The sequence below is a fragment of the Monodelphis domestica genome, chromosome 1 (genome assembly GCF_027887165.1).
Source record: "Monodelphis domestica isolate mMonDom1 chromosome 1, mMonDom1.pri, whole genome shotgun sequence".
Classification (NCBI taxonomy): Eukaryota; Metazoa; Chordata; class Mammalia; order Didelphimorphia; family Didelphidae; genus Monodelphis; species Monodelphis domestica.
In genome coordinates, this window is record NC_077227.1 from 536,102,943 (window position 1) to 536,124,196 (window position 21,254).

The 21,254-nt window shown below is 39.7% G+C and overlaps 1 protein-coding gene across 2 annotated transcripts in view; it reads right to left on the reverse strand.

Annotated features, from left to right (window-relative positions):
• ATP6V1C2 (ATPase H+ transporting V1 subunit C2) overlaps positions 1-18,420 on the reverse strand; it is a 63,259-nt gene extending 44,839 nt beyond the window's left edge. For both annotated transcript variants that reach the window (XM_007476135.2, XM_016427655.2), the window contains exons 1-3: positions 18,081-18,420; positions 15,214-15,375; positions 11,822-11,889 (exon numbers count right to left, since the gene is read on the reverse strand). In XM_007476135.2, the coding sequence (XP_007476197.1) occupies positions 11,822-11,889; positions 15,214-15,345 (200 nt within the window). In that variant the 5' untranslated portion in view covers positions 15,346-15,375; positions 18,081-18,420. The remainder of the gene's footprint in view (positions 1-11,821; positions 11,890-15,213; positions 15,376-18,080) is intronic.
• Between the last annotated feature and the right edge of the window lie 2,834 nt (positions 18,421-21,254).

Sequence of the window (21,254 nt, forward strand, 5' to 3'; positions counted from 1 at the left end):
ATCTCCTGGCTCCTTCCCAGGACTGTGTTCTTTCCCTGACACCATGCTACCAACAATGGCATTTAAAAATAGCTACAGCCTGGATTTGGCTAAGTTGCCCAGTACACAGGATCACAAAGGCCAACTGGGTATTCATTGGGAAGACTCTTTTGAAGAGTCTGTAGTGAGAACTACTGGGTATAGAGCTCAAAACAGTAAAAGACCTTAGAAAAGCTTCATGGCTACTGAAAGAGTTAAAGCTGCACTTTTTTTGTAGTAAGAAAAAGAGGTTGGGTATGGGGGGAGGTAGACAAAGAGAGCAGCCTTCAAATAAGGAATAGCTGAACAAACTGGCCTATGAATGGAATAGAATATTATTGCATTGTAAGGTCCAACTGATTGATTGAAATATGCTCACTCAAGATTAATTTTATTAATTCTAGTCCCAATTAATCAATATTTTTGGACATATCCCTATGTAAGGAATTCAGAAGGGAAAAATGATAGAAGACCTATATAAATTGGTACTGCAAGTAAAATCAGGAGAAGATACACAACGATTTGGATAATCATAATGAAAACAATAAAAGGACAAAGAACTTAGATGAAATTCAATGACCAATCTGGGTGGCAGAGGCCAGACGATGAAATATACCTCTCCATTGTAGATAGAGAAGTTGGGGATTCAGTAGGGAAGGGAAGAGAGTAGGGAGGTAAAGGATGATGGGCATCACCTGTGTGATAAAAGAATTCGCTTTGCACAATAACTGGTTTCGTTTTGCTCAACTGTTTTTGTCATGAGAGGGGAGGATGAAAATAGTGGAGTCTTTTTTTTTTTACTTCATAGACATTAATAAAACTTTTTGGGAGGTAAAGTTCGTAGCTCATCCATTTGGATACTGTTCTATTATCTTGTGTGCACTTAAGTTCTTGGAAAAATGAGAGATTAGAATTTTCCTCTGGCTTTGGGGACAGAAATTTCCTTTGGTTTTCTTGGGTCTGGGAGTCATTCCAAAGTATAGTTTCCACTCAACAAGACAATTCAAACTATGGCATTAGGAGTAACCTCATCCTTTTTCTTCTTCTTTTTTTTAACCTTTACTTGGTCTTAGTAATGACTCTAATACAGAAGGGCAAGGGGGTTAGGCAGACAGGGTTAAGTTACCTGTCTGGGTTCACACATCTATAAAGTATCTGAGGTCAGATTTAAACCCAGGTCCTCCTGGCTCTAGGCTTGGCTCTCTATCCATTGGGCCACCCAGTTGCCCCTAGTTCCACCCATCTTGGAAGTTCTTCAGAAGTGTTACAAGTGTACAAGTCAAGTGTGATGTGCTACCAGGAATAACCATTCAAACTTAATTGTAATTACGAATCAATAGCATGCAATTGCAGGGTTTATATCTCAAAAGAACTTAGAAAAAAAATCAAATTTTATCTTCCCATTCAAAGAGGAAGAAACTTAAGACCCAAATAAGATAAGTGAGTTGCTCTAGATAATTAGATAAAGGGAGACTTGGAACACAGGACCTATGACTCTGAATCCAGGGCACTTCCAATAGGCCAAAGCTTTTAAAAATTGTGCGCCCCAACGTTGACTTTCCCTTCAAGATCTTACAAACAGTGAAAGTCTATCAAATAGTCAAGGCCTCAATTTAAGAGGCTACAGCAAACAGAGTCAGCAAGTCAATCATATAGAAGTACTTGAATTAATGAATGAAATCCTTTCTATCATTTACTAAAAAAATAAAGTCAACAATAAATGTAATGTTGGAACCAGAGATACATGACTTGAATGGGATCTGAAAAGTCTTATTGCCTTGTACCCAATTCCATTCTGCCTTCATCCATTTCGGCAAATTTTATTTGCTGACTGGCTCTGACCTTCTATATACTATACAATCAATCAACAGGTATTTATTAAGAACTTACTATGTGGGGGGCAGCTTGAGAACCAGGCCTAGAGACGGGAGGTCCTAGGTTCAAATGTGGCCTCAGACACTTCCCAGCTGTGTGACCCTGGGCAAGTCACTTGACCCTCATTGCCTAGCCCTTACCACTCTTCTGCCTTGGAACCAATACACAGTATAGATTCCAAGACAGGAGAGGGTTAAAAAAAAAAAAAGAACTTACTATGTGACAGGCACTGTCCAAAATGCCAAGGATGCAAAGAAAAAGCAGTAATAGTCCCTTCCCACAAGAAACTTATCTAAAGAAAGGGAGGGGATTCAACAACCTACAGTTAGATTTAAGATACAAAGAGTATTGGGGCAGCTACTTAGCAGAGGATAGAGGGCTAAGCCTGGAGTTTGGAGAACCCAGGTTTCAAATATAGCCTTAGACATTTCCTAGCTGGGTGACCCTGGGCATGTCATTTACCCCCAAATGCCTAGCACTTACCACTCTTCTGCCATAGGTTCCGAGGCAGAAGGTAAGGATTTTAAAAAAATAAAAAATTAAGTGTATGAAGGTGTGTTTTTTCTTGCATATACATATATATATATATATATATATATGTCTTCTTTTATAACATAAGGAATATGGCCATTTTTATTACATAAAAACACTGAATAACCTATATCAGATTGTTTATCATCTGGGGAGACGGAAGGGGAGAGAAGAAGAGAAATTCAATTGCAAAAGGTTCAAAAGCAATTGTTTAAAAATTGTTGCTACATGTAATTAAAAATAATAATAAAATAGAGCAAAAAAATGGTGCTTGCATGAGTAGAGAGAAGGGGGCCTATAAGAGATGTTGTAAAGGTGAAAATGACAAGATTTGGCAAATGACCAGAGTCAAGGATGATACTGAAATCCCAGCTGAGTGACTGCTAGGAAAATGATGGTACTCTTGATAGTAAGTAGTAGGCAAGTTCAATCTGTGGGTGAGTTTGGAGAAAAGGATGAGTTGTAATTTGGAAATGTTGAGTTTGAGATACCTATGGGACATCCTGTTTGAAATGTCCAATAAGTAGTTGGTGATGAAAACACTATAGGAGCTTGAGAGAAACTAGGAGTGAATATGTGCATTTGGGAATCATCTGCATGGATAATTTAGACTATGAGAGATAATGAAATCATTCCACCAAATAGTTTAGGAGGAAAAGAGATTCTAGGATAGAGCCCTGGATAGACCTGGTCAAAGACCCAAAGGAGACTGAAGGAGTAGTTGGACAGGTGAGAATCTAGAAGGGAGGATATCTTGGATACTGATAAACAATGATAACCATAGACTGTGACAACCATAGACTGAAGTTTTTTCCTTCTCTTTCCAACAAATTACTTATCAAACTATTCATTGTATCCCAACTTCAAAACATTTTCACCGGTTATTCCCCATTCTTGGAATTTTCTCTTGCCTCATCTCTACCTCCTGGCTTTCCTGGCTTCCTTCAGGTTTCATCTTCTGCAGGAAACCTTTCCTAATCTTTCTTAATTCTATCTCCTCTGAACATATCTCTCTCATCAGAGCTCCTGGGCTTAATTATCATCTACATTGATGATTCCCAGATCCAGATATTTACCACTAGTTTCTTCCCCTGGCTCTAGGAGTCCTTCACCACAACCACCTACTGGACAGTTCAAAGGCTTCCCCTATTCGATTGTGAACTCTTTCCAGGGCAGGTATTATCTTTTTCCCTTTCTTTGTATATCCAGTGCTCAGCTCAAAGTCTGACATGTAGCAGACATTTAATCATAGCTTATTGACTGACTCCTACAATGTGCAAAGCACTGATCAGGTCTGGAGTCAGGAAAACCTAAGTTCAAAACCTGTCTTAGACACTTATTAGCTGTGTGATCCTGGGCAAGTCACTTTAACTCTATTTGCTTCAGTTTCCTCATCTATAAAATGAGCTGGAAAAGGATATAACAACCCACTTTAACATCTTTGTCAAGAAAATATCATTAGGGGTCATGAATAGTTAGACATGACTAAAATAACTGAACAAGTATAAACTATATAATCACTATTTTAAAAATATGATATATTCTAGTAGTATATTTTTAAATGAAATAACTCAAATTTTTACATAAAAATAAAACATTAATTCTATTACAAAATCATTCTTAATATTTACTATGGATACAAGGAAAAAATAGTTCATACCCTCAAGGAACTTACATTCTACTAGGGTCTAGTTGTAATTATAATAAAAGTCACAGACTTAAGCAATGTTTTAACCTCATTTTCCTCACTGGTAAAAGGGAGCTGAATAAGACAACTCAAAAATTCTTTCATCTGTATCCTATGTTAAACCATTCTTGCTAGTGTCAAAATTCAACCCAGACCATTTAGAGCTTCTTTAAAAGAAGAAATAGACCATGAAAAATAGTTTTCTACTCACTTCTTCCCTCTGAATTTCTCCTATCTTAATGAACTCTCAAATTCTCCTACTATATAATATGCCTGTCACATAATATACATTACTGCAATACTCTCCATTGGACATTATGCCTTGTACTCATCTTTTCTACTTTCTATATTGATTATTTCTTGCATCTCTAATTCTTCCTCCTCCAATCCATCCTTTACATAGCTGCCAATGTAAAACTCAGCTCTGATCCTGTCACTGTCTTACTTCCAGTCTAAAATGCAAAGCTCTGTACAAGATGGCAGCTGAGTTGAGACCTGAAGGGACTTCACTTGGCAATGTAAACTCCTTTAGTGACCTCTCTTGAATACTTTGTAGATGTGTTCTGTACAACTCCCTTGTATACAATTTAGAGGGCAGACAAACCAGCCTGCCCACTGTTGCTCACACAGGACATTCCATCTCCAGTTTCCATGTCCTTGCACATGCCATCCATTCCCAATTTCTGGAATCCCTCCTCTCATCTTTACTTCTTAGACTCTTGCTTCTTTCTTTTTTTTAATAAATATTTACTTTCTCTCTTAGAATTGGTTCTAAGTATCAGTTCTAAGTCAGAAAAGTGGCGAGGGCTAAGCAATAGGGTTAATTGATATACCCAGGATTGCACAAGCTAGAATGTGTCTGAGACTACATCTGAACCCAGAACCTTCTGTCTCCAGGCCAGGTTCTTTATCCACGGAGCTACCTAGCTGCCCTCTCTCTTCTTTCAAAGTTCATGCCAAGTACTGTCTCCTACAGGTGTCTTTCTAGATCTAACCCTTTTCCTCAGGTTCTAATACTCTCCCCAGTACCAAAATTGCCTTAAATTTTGCTTTATAAAAGGCTTTAATTTTAAATTTAATTTTTTTAAATAAATAGAACTTATTAAATATACTTTTTAATCTTATGTTTGAACTTTACTTGTCTAATAAAAGAGATAACATAGCATAGTGGATAAAGAACTTACCTCTAAGATAAAAAGACTTGGATTCATTTCCCACTTCTGACCCATCCTGCCTATATAAACCTGGACAAATCATACAGCTTTGGGCAACTCTCTAGGACTACAAGTTGCCGAGAAGGTATAGACTGCACTGGCAAAGGGAGTTTCCCCCTTTCAATCACAGATCCAGTTCATATACCTAATGTGTGCATGTGTCCCTTCCCTGACACCATAAGAATGCAAGATCATTGAGGGCAAGAACAATTTTATTTTTGCCTTTGTATTTCACAATGCCTGACTCATGCCTGCTTTGAAATTTCTGTTAGTGATACAATATGCAAGCTACTTAAGATGTCTTTTTTCCTTCCTCCTTCCTTCCCTTCCTCCCTTTCCTTCCTTCCCTCCCTCTTACCTTTATTCCTTCCTCCTTTTCTCCTTTCCTTCCCTCTCTCCTCCCTTCTTCATCTCCTCTCTGACCTCTTCATTCCCAAGGTCTAACACAGTGTCATATATAATCAGTACTTAATTGTTTGTTATTGGAAGTTTAGGGATTGGATTTTGAGCATGGGTACCTATGGATCTGTCAGAGCAGAAGACCAGGGACATAAATATGGAGAAGTAGGGAAATCAATATTTTAATTATACTGTGAGGATGGTGCTCCTTAAAAGACTATATATTCCATTGATACAGAGTGAAAGGAGCAGAACCAGGAGAAACTTATACACAGAGACTGATACACTGTGGCACAATTGAAAATGTAATGGACTTCTCTATTAGCAGCAATGCAATGACCCAGGACAATTCTGAGGGACATATGAGAAAGAACACTATCCACATCCAGAGGAAGAACTGTGGGAGCAGAAACACAGAAGAAAAACAACAGCTTGTTCTCATGGGTCAAAGGGGACACGATTGGGGATGTAGACCCTAAGCAATCACCCCAGTGCAAATATTAATAATATGGAAATAGGTCTTGATCAATGACATATGTAAAACCAGTGGAATTACTCGTTGGCTACCAAGGGGTGGGGGGGGGGGGGGATGGGGGAGGAGAGGAGAGGAAGGAAAGAGCATGAATCATGTAACCAAGGAAAAAATATTCAAAATCAATTAAATAAAATTTTTCAATTCTTAAAAAAATAAAATACTATATTCCAGAACTTGGACCACCCCAAAAGATGCTAATGGGAAGAGAACTTTGTAAATCATGTTAATTAAATTGCCTGCTGGTGACAACATGAGATTCATGTGTAACATTTATGGGTATCTGGATTCCTTTATTCATCACCAAGTCTTTATTAAAAACTTTGACTCCAGGGGCAGCTGGGTAGCTCAGTGGATTAAGAGCCAGTCCTAGAGACGGGAGGTCCTAGGTTCAAATCTGGCCTCAGCCACTTCCCAGCTGTGTGACCCTGGGCAAGTCACTTGACCCCCATTGCCTAGCCCTTACCACTCTTCTGCCTTGGAGCCAATACACAGTATTGACTCCAAGATGGAAGGTAAGGGTTTAAAAAAAAAAAAACTTTTGACTCCTTCCACTGTACACAAGTACAAAGGAAGAACCCAGATCAAACATGAAAGTCTTATTACTTGCACAAATATAGATGACATTGGAGTTACATAACAAAAAAAACAAACAAACAAAAACAACCCTAAGCTTTCTTCCTCTTGTTGACATATGCAAGGTAGCTAACATTGTAGAATACAGTTTCTATTGGGGGCCCCATAGAGTGCTTATCCCCTTACTTTTCCATATTAATGAATGTGGTCTCCTACCAATTAATAAGTGCCCATGCTCCAGTCTTAAAATATCAGTTTTCTTTACCTCAGTTCAACAGATATTTATAAATTCCTTTAACATATGAAGCATGGCTCTATGCCCTACCCTAAAAGTTTACATAAACAAAAAATGTACATAAATAAAAATATATTAAATAAATGGAGGGTAAAAGAGAAGAGGAAAAGAAATAGATCAGGAAAGGAAGAGTTTGAGCTTAACTTTGAAAGAAACTAAGAGGTAGAGGTTACCTGCCCATCTTGGGACACCAGAGGCAGCTAGATGGATCTGGATGGAATCCTGGACCTGAAGTCAGAAGACTCAAATACCAGTTGCACAATCTTAGGAAAGCCACTTATGTCTGATTACATGGGAGGCAGCTAGGTAGCTCAGGGATAGAGTGCTAGGCTTGGAGTCAGGCAAACCTGAGTTCAAAATCTGTCTCAGACACTTATTTGCTGTAGGACCTTGAGAAAGTTACTTAACCTCTGATTATCTTCATCCACACAAGGCAAAACACTCCAGTATCCTTGCCAAGAAAACCCCATAGACTGTACTGGTGTGCTATGGGCCAAGGCATCGTAAAAAGTTGAAGACAACTAAACAATAACAGCAACACAGAGACTGGGGTGATCACAGTGGGGATCACTATCTCGGGGGAGTTTGGGTGCAAGAATAGAGATGGGAGATAGAATTTTCATTGCACAGCAAGAAGGCCAGTCTGGCTAGGCTATAAAGTATGTGAGAGGACGATGTAGAAAAGGCTTAGGAAGCAGGTGGGAGCTAGCTTTGGGAAAGCCAAGGTATTCCACGCCTTCATCCCACTCAGATCTCCATCAGTCCGGAACCCAAAAAGTTGTAGAAGAGTTAGTTTAGACCAGAGGCCAGAAATCTAACGTCTAAATCTTCCAGGGCTAAGATTTGTCCATTTGGAAAAATCATTTCTCCTTCCTGGGCCTCAGCTCCTTCCATTACACAATAAAGGAGCTAGACTAGATGGATCTCTAAATTCTCTCCCATCTTTTAAGATTTTTATTCACTCACGGATACCGGAGCATTCGACTGATGGATCACTTCTATTTAGCCAACTTTGGGGGCTTCGGTTTCCTCACCTATAAAAGGAGAGGACTGTATTCTAAAGTCTTCCAATCCTGTCTTCTTGCAAATGAATTTTATTAGTTTGTAAATTAATATTTGTGAATTTAGGCTTAACTAGAGTCTATGTAAATGATGTATGTACTATCCACGCTTTGTTTTCCTTCATTAATTCAAGCAATGTCCTAAGAAAGCTCTCAGGACATGTGATGTTTCCACCAGCAGTCCTTAACCTGATTAAGATCACTTAAAAGGACTCAAATGCTCAGAAAAAGGAGGAAAATGCAGCTTTCTAAATCAAATGTATCTCATTCCTCAGATGGCAATGGATTAGAACAAAAATAATAAGCTGATTCCCCCAACAGAACTGCTAGGGGAATAAATCAAAAATAGATGAAAAGCTCCAGGAGCCAAAAGTTACCTTACAGCAACATGGAAAAACACTCAGACTAGCCGAGTAAATAAATAATAAAAGGATATGGAAACAATATACCCTGAAAACTCTTGTACCTTCTCTACGCTCCTGACCAGAGGCAGTACTGACAGGTTTGTGCTGCCTAGGTTACAAGCACAGCTAGTATTTATTTATCTAATAACACCTAAGCACTTTTCAGAGAATCCAGTAGTCCTTTTCAAAGAACTGAAGCTGGGTCTCAGTAGTTTCTCTGAATACACTATTCCTTATAACTACTCTACATTATTTATTCCCACTGTGTGGGATGGGTGGCTGGCAGGTTAACCATCTTCTGGCTAGATTACTGTGGAGTTGGAACTGACGCTTTGGAATGGTCAAAACAATTCATGAGGGGTAGGCTAAGAAGCACAGTGGATAGAGCACTAAGCCTGGAGTTGGGAGGCCATGTGTTCAAATCTGACCTCAGACACTTTCTAGCATTGTGACCCTGGGCAAGCCACTTACCTCTTGTTGCTCTTCTGTCTTAGAATTGATATTAAAACAGCATGTCTATTATGGAAGCAATGAAGCCTGATAAAAAGAATGCTGAATTTACAGACAGGAGAATTGGGTTTGAATCCTGCAGCATTTGAGGTGCAACATTTGAGAAAATTATTGAACAAATTCAGGCCAGATTTCTCACCTGTAACAGGGTTGGAGGTCAGCCTAAGAAATCTTCAGGGCTCTTTCCAACTCAAAAAATCTTAATTTTCTTCCCTGATCATGGGTCTTGGTACAGTATCTACTCATATTGACAATTAAGGCTAGCTCTTCAGGTAGTTTGTTTTCCTTTGAACCTCACTGCTTCAAACCAAGAATGATTTGTACAAATTACTACAGTTAGTTCTAGCTGCTAACTTACATAATCAGATGGTTAACATGCCAATTGTATTTATATTTATTTTCTTTCTATGAAATTGTGTGACCCTGTGTGATACAATCTTAAAACTTGCAGGGATCTTAGAGATAATAATAAATGACATGTGAAAATGTTTTACTTATTTTATATTGTATGGTCCTCCAAACAGATCTGAGAGATAAGTTGTAAAGCAGGCATTTTATACATTTTACAAATGGGGAAACTGAGGCTGATAAAAGTAGAATTATTACCCATGGGTATTAAATATATAAGGAAGTGAAAATATGAGAATGTGAACCCAGGTCCTTCTTGACTCCATGTCTCTATCCCATGTGCCTTGCCGCTTCTCTTTTTGATCTGATTTGCCTATAATCACATAGCTTTCTGCTGGGCAGGAAGGGGAGGCAGAGAAAAAACTAAAATCCAAGTGTCCTGACTCCCCAAGTCCAGTCTTCCTTCCATTATACCACTGATGAAGGCTGCTGCTTTTTGGTGAACTACCCTCTTATATCTGGATAAACAAGTCCTGACAGTAGTAATTCACTATGTGACTTTGGACAAGTCAACCTACCTCACAGGATCTAAATTTTCTTACCTATAAAATAAAGGGAATTAACTAGTCAGATTTCCACAGCTCCTTCAAGCTCTTCACAATCTGTGACTCCAATTATATTATACAGCCTATAGGCACACAAACAAATACACTCACATATCCCTATCTCGGTTGGTTTTATTTATGTTTACATATTTCTATATTTGACATGGCATCATAAGCAACCTGGACAGCAAACTCATTCACAGAATCAACTTCCTTTATAATGGAATGGAGACAATAAAACAATACTTCATTGGTGCACATTAATGAAACACATTACTCAGAATTCTAGCCAATTGCTACAGCAGTACCTACATAATCAGAACATCTTAAGGTAACATTGGTACCTATTAAGCAATGTGGTATAGTAAAAACAGCATAGATAGGACATCAAATAACCTCAGTTTGATTCTCAGTTCTGTTACTTTAATCAATAAATAGATGAATGAATAATGTTTATCAAGCACTTATTATATTGGACAAATCACTTAAACTTCCTCGGACTTGGTTTTCTCCTCTGTAAAATGAGTTGGCCATATTAGATCATTCCTCCGGTCCCCTTAACCCACAAATAAATAGAAGGTCCTCCCCAGCAAGGATTGTTTCATTTTTGTCTCTGTATCCCCAGCCATGGGACCTAGTGGATAGTAAGCCAGCCCAACAAGACCGGGATCTGATACATACTGGATTTGTGACCCTGAGCAAGTCACTGAAGTGCTCAGTATTCTAAATGACTCTAAACTTCAAAGAAGGCATCATCCTGTTCTGATAGATGGAGTTTGTTCAATCATACTAATGAAATCCTAGTCCCTATCTCCAGCACCTATCACAAGAACACATAGAATGTACTTAATAAATGTTTGCTTAATTGAGTTTAATTATAGCTTTAAATGTGATGAACTGTTCTAGGGAATCATTCTGCCCCTCCCCAAATTATGAAAAATGCTATTCATTTCTCCTAAATGAGAATTTCCCAAAGTATGTACCTTAATCTTATCACCTTGCCCTCACAATATCCCACTAAAGAAACTAGAAGCTAAATAGTATCACCTAATTGTACAGTAGTAGTTTATTCATTCAATAAACAATAAGTGCCTTTTGTCCGCAAAGCAATTTTTCCAGTTTCATGAATTACAAAATCTCCTAAAACTGGAGCTGTTTCATACAGTATCCCACACAGCCAGCAAACAGTTAAACATTAGTTACTACTATTGTTACAAATAACAATGATATTGGGCAATGCATAGGGAGGTAGAGGGATTTCCCAATGCCTATCATATAACAGCAACCCTAAATACCAATCATTTTTCAACATGCTCCCTGGAAGCCCAAGATCTTAATTTTTCAAATCTAGCACGCACAGTACTCCCTCTTAACCCATAGCTCGACACAGCATTTGGGAGTTGGAATCCTGTGTCCTAAAAGAAATGCTGGGGTTTCGCAATCTCAAAAAGTAGGAAAACCTCAGCTCTAAACAATGCTCAGGGCTATTTCTATGAGGAAAGAAAACTTCTAGCTTCCCAGAGCATAATGCTAAGAGATGATTGCCTTGAAAATTATGGTCTTCTTTTGCACTAAACTCTTCTAAGCAAGTGGCTACCAGCATGACCCTGCAGCCTTCAGAAAAAGGTTAAACCATCTCTATCCACTTTGCTGGTATCCTACCACCAGGTTTAGACAAGTCTGGGTTCAGTTAATGCAAGAATACTGTGTCCTCTAAAAACAATGTCAGATTCTCATTTGTATGTAGTAAATAAGGACTATTTTACCTTTCAGCGAAGCTATCAAGCTTCCCCAACTCATCTGAGAGACCAACAAGAGAATCCAAGGTGCCCACCTATAAAGAATACAAATAAATTAAAATGTGCAAAAGCTTTACAGTAAAGATGCTTTGTGAGGTTTGTTTTGTTTTGTTTTTAAAAGGTTCTAGTGGAAAATTCTGTGGTAGCCTATTTAAGAGAGAAGAATTAATCCAGAAGCTAGAAACATGGTTAGAATTCTTACTAAATGGAAACTTGGGACATTAGGTTCTCCCCACTTTGATGGAAACCATTGTATTTTTCTCAAAGAAAAGATAGCATGTTATATTATGGTGGGTCTTATTTCTCATTTTCTTTAGTTACGAGAAAATAGTAGTTCTGTAATTTACATGATGAAACAGTTTCAACAAGAAAGGAAACTTGTGAAAAACTGAAAACCAACTTGAAAAGGCTTCTGGAATGTCACCTCCTTGCAGGAATTATTTTCATTTTTGTCTTTTGCATAATTAGAAAAAAAAAGTATAGTGTCTGACTATCATAGGTACTTTTGTTTATTAAATTAACTGAATCAAAAAGTTTAAAGCCTTTCTATTTCAAGGAATTTCAGATAACACCTTCTTTGAGGTCTCTAGGAGGCTACAGATAAAGGATCTGGCTTGGGTGGGGCTCCTTTAGAATCCTTCAGGGCAGTAATATTCTTAGATATTCTGAAAATTTACAAACCATTTGAAAAGGCTCAAAGGATGGGTGGTGAAAATGTTTTAAATAATGTAAAGCTAAACAAGGAAAGTATGCAGAATAATGCCCAATCAACTCAGATGAAATTGATGATGACTCAATTGAAATGAGTGGAGTCTTCTTCCCTCTCCACTCCCCAACTAAGCTTTTCAACTTCTATTAAAAGGGGCAAAGGGCAGCTAAGTGGCTCAGTGGATTGAGTCAGACTGAAATGCTAGATCCTCAGTCACCTCCTAAAATCACTTCACCCCTATTGCCTAGCCCTTACAGCTATTCTGCCTTAGAACCAAAAGACAGAAGGGCAGGTTAAAAAAAAAAGAGAGAGAGAGAGAGGTAGCCAGACAAGAGTGGAAGGAGTCCAGTATCCAGTAGAGGACAAGAGCTCTAATCCTTTGAGTTATGTGTTCTCAGGCAAGCACCTCTTACTCAGTGTCCATTTCCATAAAAACGGGGAGTACATTGGCCTAGAGATCTTTTAGGACTTAAATCTATGCTCTTCTTTGAGCCTCAATTTCTTCATCTGTACAGAGGAGCTAATAGTATGAAGGGATAAAGAGCTTATGTAAACCCTGTGTTCCTGTGCTTATCCTTATTTTTGGCAGAAATAGTGAGCTCTAAAAGGAGACAGAACAAGGATGTTTAAACTAAGGTTCTGAAACTTGTTAGTCTGTTAAAAAGCTATATTTCAAAATAATTAAGTTTCCTTTATAATCCTATGGATTTTATTTTATGCATTAAAATAGCATTCCATAAGCTTCACTAGACTACCAAAGGGATCCATGATATACACCCCCAAAAATTTAAGAACCCTGATCCACAAATCACATACCATCTCTAATAGGGGGGAAGGAAAGGAGAGAGGGAGACCATTTGGATCTTATAATGTCAGAAAAGACATTGTTTCATGTAGTTAAGGAAAAAAAATATCTTTTAAAAAGTCCCTGATCTGAGAAGTTGGCATAGACATTATTAGTTACACATCTTGATCACTCCTTGTACAAAAAGCTTTTCCTCTTCTTTACCCTCCTACAAATGGTCTCCCTCTCAAAACAATACTGGAGAGGCTGGGGCTAGTGGATTGCTTGAACTCGGTAGAGTTCTGAGGCAGAATAGGACTAAAGTCATCCAGCTTCAGGACTATGTCAGACATCAGTATGATGAACCTCAGGGAGCACAAGGGCCACCAAGCTGCCTAAGGAGTGGTAAATGACTCCAGGTCAGAAATTGAGCAGGTCAAAGCTTTAGAGCTGATCAATAGTGGTCCTGCAGAGGCATAAGTACTTACAGCCCAGGTGAGATAAGGAGAGATCCAATTTCAAAAGACAAAACAAAAAACAAACCCCAAACAGCCTTATGTATCTAAGTATTGTGAATTCTAGAATTTTTTTCTTTTCATGTTGAATAAAGGATATGGGAAAGTTTACTGAAAGTCAAAGCATGAGAACCAAAATATGATCTTGGGTATAAACCCTTCATACTGCCCCTAAAGTAGGTCAAAAGTACACTCAAGGCTGGAGACAAACAAGGCAAATTCCAAACTATAGTGCATGGTTAGTCCTTGCCAGAAAGTAGAATGAGAACTTAAGATAAGACTAGGAGTTTAACACTCAGGACCAATCAGCAGGCTTTCCTGGAAAACTTCTTTCAACAAGTAAGAAATAAGCTTTTTGAAACAAAGATGGAGCTGGCTAATTCCATCTTTAATAGAACCTACCCACACTGGGAACCCCTACCCATACTTCTTTTCCCCTCTTTGTCCAAAAGTTTATTAGCTATTATGCAGAAAGTCTTTCTTGACTACTCTGTTATCTGTCCCTTCCCATGGTGCTACAATTCATCTGAAGGCTCCTTGCTTGTGTTCTTACTTCAATAAAACCAAATATTTCTACCACCTACTGCTGGCATGTGATATTGAAGAAAAATTGCCTAATTTTTATTAAAATTCTGCCTCTGAAAAATACTACCTATGTAACCCTTTCATTTAAACTCCTTGGACTTCTATTTACTCATTTATAAAAATGAGGTAGTTAGTCTAGATCAGCGGTTCTCAACCTCTCAATTTGTAGCAATGATAATGCATATCAGGTATTTACATTCCAAATCATAACTATAGCAAAATTATAGTTTTGAAGTAGCCACCAAAATAATTGTCTGGTTTGGGATCACTGCAACATGAGGAACTGTATTGCGGGGTCACAGCATTAGAAAGGTTGAGAACCACTGGTCTAGATGGCTTCAGAGGTCCCTTCTAGCCCAAGATCTAAGATTCTATGGCCACTTACTCTTCATGGCTGTATTCTACATTTTTTTTCTCCTCCAAAGGACTAATCATAATAAGTGGCCTCCATAGTACCATCTCTCACTTTTTAAAAAGACAATAGCTTTAGAGCTGGAAGAAACCATAAAGTCAGCTAGTCTAACCTCTCATTTTACAAACGAGGAAACTGAGGCAATTACATTAAATGACTTGCCTAAATCATGATTCAGATCGCCTTACACTATAATACAACACTTTTTCCACAAAACCAAATTAATTACCTCTCTTCTTCCAGGATGCTAAAATGAGGAGGCAACCCTTCCCCTCCTTCTCCTTAATTATTGCTTCCTTTCTTTTTCCCTTCTAGCCCTCCCTAGGTCACTCCCTCTAATTTCTAGGACTTTACCTTGAAATCAGGAATGGCAAATTTGGTGTTGTGAGACAGATTTGACTTGGAGGTTACTGTGTTCATCCGTTCCAGAGCCTGCAAATTCTCCTTATCTCCAGGGGCAGAAATTAACCAAAATTCCGAAGACATGTTTCAAATCTTTCTTTTAAGTCAAGGTTACTGAGCAAACATACAAAAAGAAAGCCAAATACAAAATATATTAGAAGAGAAAATGAGCAAGGAACTTTCCATCTGCTTCTTTATCTACCTAGTACTGGATCATTGAGGATAGGGCCTGGTACTACCACAGACAGTGTAGTACAAGGGAGAACTAGCCTCAGACTAGATTTGGATCCACATCCTTAGTCAGGGCTGGTTTGGAATCACTGCCATGACTTCAGGCAAGTTATTTTCTCTTTCTGGGCCTCAGATCCTGCCATTGTAAAATAATGGTTTGGGACTATAGTTTAGTATGGATTTTTGTATGGAATGTGTCCAAAGGAGGACAACCAGGATGGTGAAATACCTCCAGTCCCAAGTCATGTTTACTGGTTGAAGGAAATGGAGACATTTAGCTCAGAGAATAGAAAACTCAGAAGGACAATGCTTGAAGCCTTTAGCAGTGCCTGACATATAGTAGGCATTTAATAAATGTTTATTGATTGATTTACTAATTTATAAGGAAAGGGAATTAGATACTATGTTTGGTCCCAGAGGACAGAACTAGAGCAATGGATGGAAGTGCAAAGAGGCAAATTTAGGTTTGATATAAGGAAAAACCTGCTAGCAATGAAAACTGCTCAAGAATGGGATTAGCTGCCTCAAGAGATGGTTGCTTCCCTGTCCCCATCCTGAGAAGCTGAACTTTTCAGGTATGTTTAGTAGATATTGCTATGCTATGGCTTGGACTGAGGCCCTTCACCCCTAAAATTTTGTATTCTTGAAAACTCCTTTCCACTTTAAATTCTATGGTGCTAAAGCAGTCCACTTACTTAAAGATGGGAAGTACCTAGTCCAAAAGACAGGTCCTAAACTAGTAGAGTTAAAAGTAACCTCCTAAATGTCAAGGAAAAGCTTGAGCTGCACCTTCTTTCTTAGGGTTGTTCCTCCTGGTTCCTGGGAAGAAGGAGTAGGTGGTGGAGGTGGAAGAGCAGAAGGTTTCCCATTTCCCATTTCCTTTCCCTCCACCCCATTCCAGTGACAAATCCCCATATGACCTCATAAAAACCTGTTACAATCAAATCAGGAGGCCTAGCTTGGGGACTTAATGTTCCTTTAACATGATATACACGTTTTGAATGGATTGAATGGGCTTACTGAAAAACTGGTTGGAGAGGGAAGAAGGGGATATTAAGGTTGGGGGAGAAAGGGAATAATGAGGGTGGGGCTTCCCACCTTTGGTTAAGAAAAACTTAAGGGCATTAAGGATTGGATTTGTAATTGAAAGGCCTTGAATTCTAATTGTATCATTTAATAATTATTGTGGTTTTTTTTTGTTTGTTTTTTGTTTTTGACTTTGGAAGAGTCATTTTCCCTCTGCTTCAATTTCCTTGTTTCCAAAGTTAAGGAATTGGGAGGCAGCTGGGTGGCTCAGTGGATTGAGAGCCAAGTCTAGAGATGGGAGGTCCTGGGTTCAAATTTGACCTCAGACACTTCCTATCTGTGAGATACTGGACATGTCACTGAACTCCCATTGCCTAGTCCTTACCTTCTGCCTAGGAACCAATTCATAGTATTGATTCTAAGCTAAAAGGTAAGGGTTAAAAAAAAAAGTTAAGGAGTGGAATGCAGGATCTCTTCATCCCTGCAGCTCTCACACCAATGATAACTAAGGACCCAAGAACAGAAGACACCTTTGGGACTCATAGAACTGAAGATAGCTTCCATTAGGGCCTATGAAGAAAAATTCTTCAAAATCTGACCTTCAAAGGATGGGACATGTCTTCTTTTCAGAAAAGTGGCTTCCATCCAGCCTGGTTTCTAACTCCTGGTACCAAAGAGTTTCTGCCCAAGTGTTTTTTACCACTAAAATCTATTAGTTCTGCTCATTCGCACACAAATCCACCCACACACATTTCTTCTTTCCATTTGGTTTCTCCTCCCTCTAGGGGTTCACTTGTCTTTCCTTCCCCTCAAGTTCCTCCTCTTTTTAAAAACTGCTTAGATGACCGAGGTGGGAGTTAAGAGGAATAATAGTGGATAATTTTTTGAAAACTACTAACTTTATAAACAGAAGTTGATACCTAAATCTTTGAGGCAATATTACCTCGACCAAACACTTTAATTACTTTTAAATCACTAAAAACAGCAAAAATGTCATTCTGACTTTATTGCAAAGAATTTAGGGATGGATTATTCCTCTTCTCAGGGCCTTAAGAGGTGCCACCTGCAACCTGTCTTGCAGGTGGCACCTCTTAAGGCCAATGGGACAATTCGGAAGAATGTCAGCTGGAAAGGATCTTCAGAATTGCCTGCCGGTCACCCAGGAGAAGTAATGAGGTTGGAATGGTCTTGGCTGGCCGGCGGGTTCCACTTCGAACTCTGACCCTTATCAGGCTTGTGACCTTCACCAAATTTCCCCTCTGGTCAAAAAACGGATAGTACTACTTGGGCTCTCTTCCTCCCGGGGAAAGCGACTGCTAAACCTGAAGGCGCCGTAGAAATGAGAGCTACCTGGATCCTGGCCTCCGCATTCAGAAACGGGGGAGAAGGAGTACCCAGAGTAAAACTGGAGCCTATATAAATGTGGGTGGAAGTTTCCTTGCCTTTCTCCCTTTCTCTGGATCGCAATTGGTTGGTCTGGGTCCCCCCTCCCCCCCATTCGCTGGCTCTCTTCTTCACCCTCACTTTCGGCAACACTTTCCCAGTTTTCTCCTGGCTCTTACCTGAGGTAGAAAGGAGGCTCGCATGCCAGGCGCGTGAGAAGGGCTCGGAGCAGAGACTGGAGGCGGGAGGCGAGAGGCTGCCGGGAGCTCCGGCTCGGGACGATGCGTTCGATCCGCCTGGGCAGTCCCGGGGTGGAAGCACCTGGGGCTCCTTGGGGAGTCGCGTGGGGCACTGCTCGGGAGGCACTGGGGAGTGCTGGACTGCCTCCCACGGCTGGCTGACAGGGTCTCTGGGAGTCAGGTGCTGCCGGCTTTGCCCAGCTCAGTCCCCGGTGCGCGGGAGTGCGGGAGCCCAGGTGATTGCGGCTCCAGCTGCTCCCGCCGGCCCCGCCCCGCCCGCCTGGCGTTTTATCCCCGAGCCACCGCTCGGGAGGTGGCTCCACTGCCTCCACCTACCTGCCTGCCCATTTGCATATGGTGCCAAGTCGCCTGGCGCAGAGCCCCTGCTAGTTCTCCCCGACTCCTTTGGCCTCACCCCCTTCCATCCTGGAAGCCTAGGCCCTCGGACCCTCTTTTGGGCCATCATCGGGATAATAGCAGCTAGCGTTTGGATAGCTAGTCAAGATCTGCAAAGCGTTTTCCATACATTGGCTTACTTGAACTCCGCAGCTACAATGTAAAGCAAATGCTAAAAGTATCATTACCCCCATTTTACAAATGAAGAAATTGAAGCTGAGAAAAGTTAAATGACTTGCTCAAGTTTAAACAGCTATCGGAGGCAGGATGACTAGAGACAGGTGCGCACTCACACACACACCAAAAGAAATCATTATATGATGATATCACGGAATTTTGTTATTTAATCGTGTCTGACTCTTCCTGACCCAACTGAGAATTTTCTTGGCTAAGACACTGGAACCCTTTCCTTCTCCAGCTCTTTTTATGATGAGGACACTGAGACAACAAGGTTAAGTGACTTGCCCAGGGTCACACAGCTAATAAATGTCTGAGGCCGGATTTGAACTCAAAAAATGAGTCTTCCTGACTCCAAATACACGGTAATGCCTAATTTACAGGGAACTTATTAAATGTTCTGTAAGAACTGAAGAGGAACTCAGAAGGTCATCCAGTCTAGCTCTTACATTTCATAAATGTGAAAACATGAAAACATCTCCCAATGGTCAAAATTCGAACCCTGGTCCAGAAACTCCGGAGGATTGTGTGTGTGTGTGTGTGTGTGTGTGTGTGTGTGTGTTTTTAATGAACCGGGCTGGAAAAGCTCTTTGCACACTTTATCTTTTTGTTTTGTTTTCTTTTGTTCTTCGTAGCAACTTCCTTTATTCCTTCACCTTTAAAAGAAGTCCGCAAGTCAACATACATTTATTAATTTGCCAGATACTCTGATAAGCTTTATTTACAAATAAAGGTCAAAACAAAAACTAACAAACACAGTTCCAGTCCTCCAAAAATGCATTCTAATGAGGGAAACAATTCATTATGTTGTATTGTGTAAATTATGTAAAGATAAAATATATGCATATTAAACAAGAGGGGAAACTCCGAATGGAAAGCCCTAGCTTATAAGGGAGAGAGGTGGCAGAAGAGTGAATGAAAGGGGACTGGCCAACATTTAGGAGAATGCTTTTAGCCCGAGGTATGATTTGATCCAAGTCTAGAAAGAAGCCTGAGGAAGACAAGAGGTGGGGTCAAAAAGGCAGAACATTCCAGGCATAGCAAACCAACCCATTTAATTTAAAGAGAGAGACCGATAAGGGGGGGACAGAGAGACAGATACAGAGAGAGGGTTGTTTTTTGTTTTTTTTTTAAATAACCCTTCCTTTCTGTCTTAGAATAGATATTAAGTATCAGTTTCAGGGCAAAAGAGTGGTAAGGGCTAGGCAATTGGAATTAAGTGACTTGGTCACAGTCACACAGCTAGGAAATATCTGAGGTCACACTTGAACCCAACACCTCCTTTCCCTAGGGCTGGCTCTGAAATCTCTGTGCTACTTAGCCACCCCTTTTTTGGGGGGGAGGGGGAAGGGAACAGTATCTTTATTCCTGCACACTCCCAGCACCTTCTACCTCCCCATTCTGGCCTGATCCAACTCTGGACACATTGGAGAGCAATATCCAATGTTGCTCCTCACTCACTGTTGCTGTCACTGCTACTGTTGCTGTCACTAGTTGTCACAGATAGGTCTTCTTAGGGTTTTTTCCTGATCCTTGGACACAAATCAACCAACACTTTCTGGGGGAGGGACTCAGAGCAAGAAGCTCAAAGCTCAGACCAACTTCAGTGCACATGGGCAAAAGCAAGGTGTTCCTTTTCACTGCCCATGAATTCATCCATTAACTATGATATATTACAACTATGTGAGGTTGAAGGGATTTATTTCCCCCCCATTATGAAAGATGAGAAAACTGAAGCCTACAGAGGTGTCCTTCCTTCCGTACATAACTTTAAGAGTCACATAAGGGATGCCATTATAGAAGATCTCTAGTCTAAGAGTCCCATTGTGTCCTATTTGTCACTAATAAAGTCCCTTGAAATTCTATTTGCATTAGCTACTTCACAGTTTAATTCAGCATAAATTAATGCACCAAGCAATTATTATATTTTCAGTTTCATGTAGAAATATTTTTTGGCAACTGTTTTCTAATATTTTAGGATGCAGATTTTCTCCCTCTCTCCCTTCCCCCACCTCCCTAGTTGGTAAATAGTGATATAGGTTATACCAGAAATACATATTTCCATACTGTTCATGCTCTGCCAGAAAGCATATTTATAAATAAAAAAACCATGAAAGAAATAAAGTGGAAGATGGTATGCTTTAATCTGCAATCAGACTCCAACAGTTCCTTCTTTCACTGTGGATAGCATTTTTCATCATAGATCTCTTCTGGGAAGTTGTTTGATAATAGTTTATTCCTTCACGGTTGGTTATCTTATAATATTTCTGTTACTGTATATCTCCTGGTTCTGCACACCTTACTTCCTATCAGTTCATATAAGCCTTTGCAGGTTTTTCTGAATGCATCCTATTTGTCATTTCTTATTGTGCAATAGTACACAATTAAATCCATATGCCTCGAGTTATTTGGCCATTCCCCAAGTGAAAGACAACCCCTCTTTTTCCAATTCTTTGCCACCACAAATAAGAACTGCTAAAAATGTTTTTCTACAAGTAGGTCATTTTCCTTTATTTCTAATCTCTTTTGTGATACAGACCC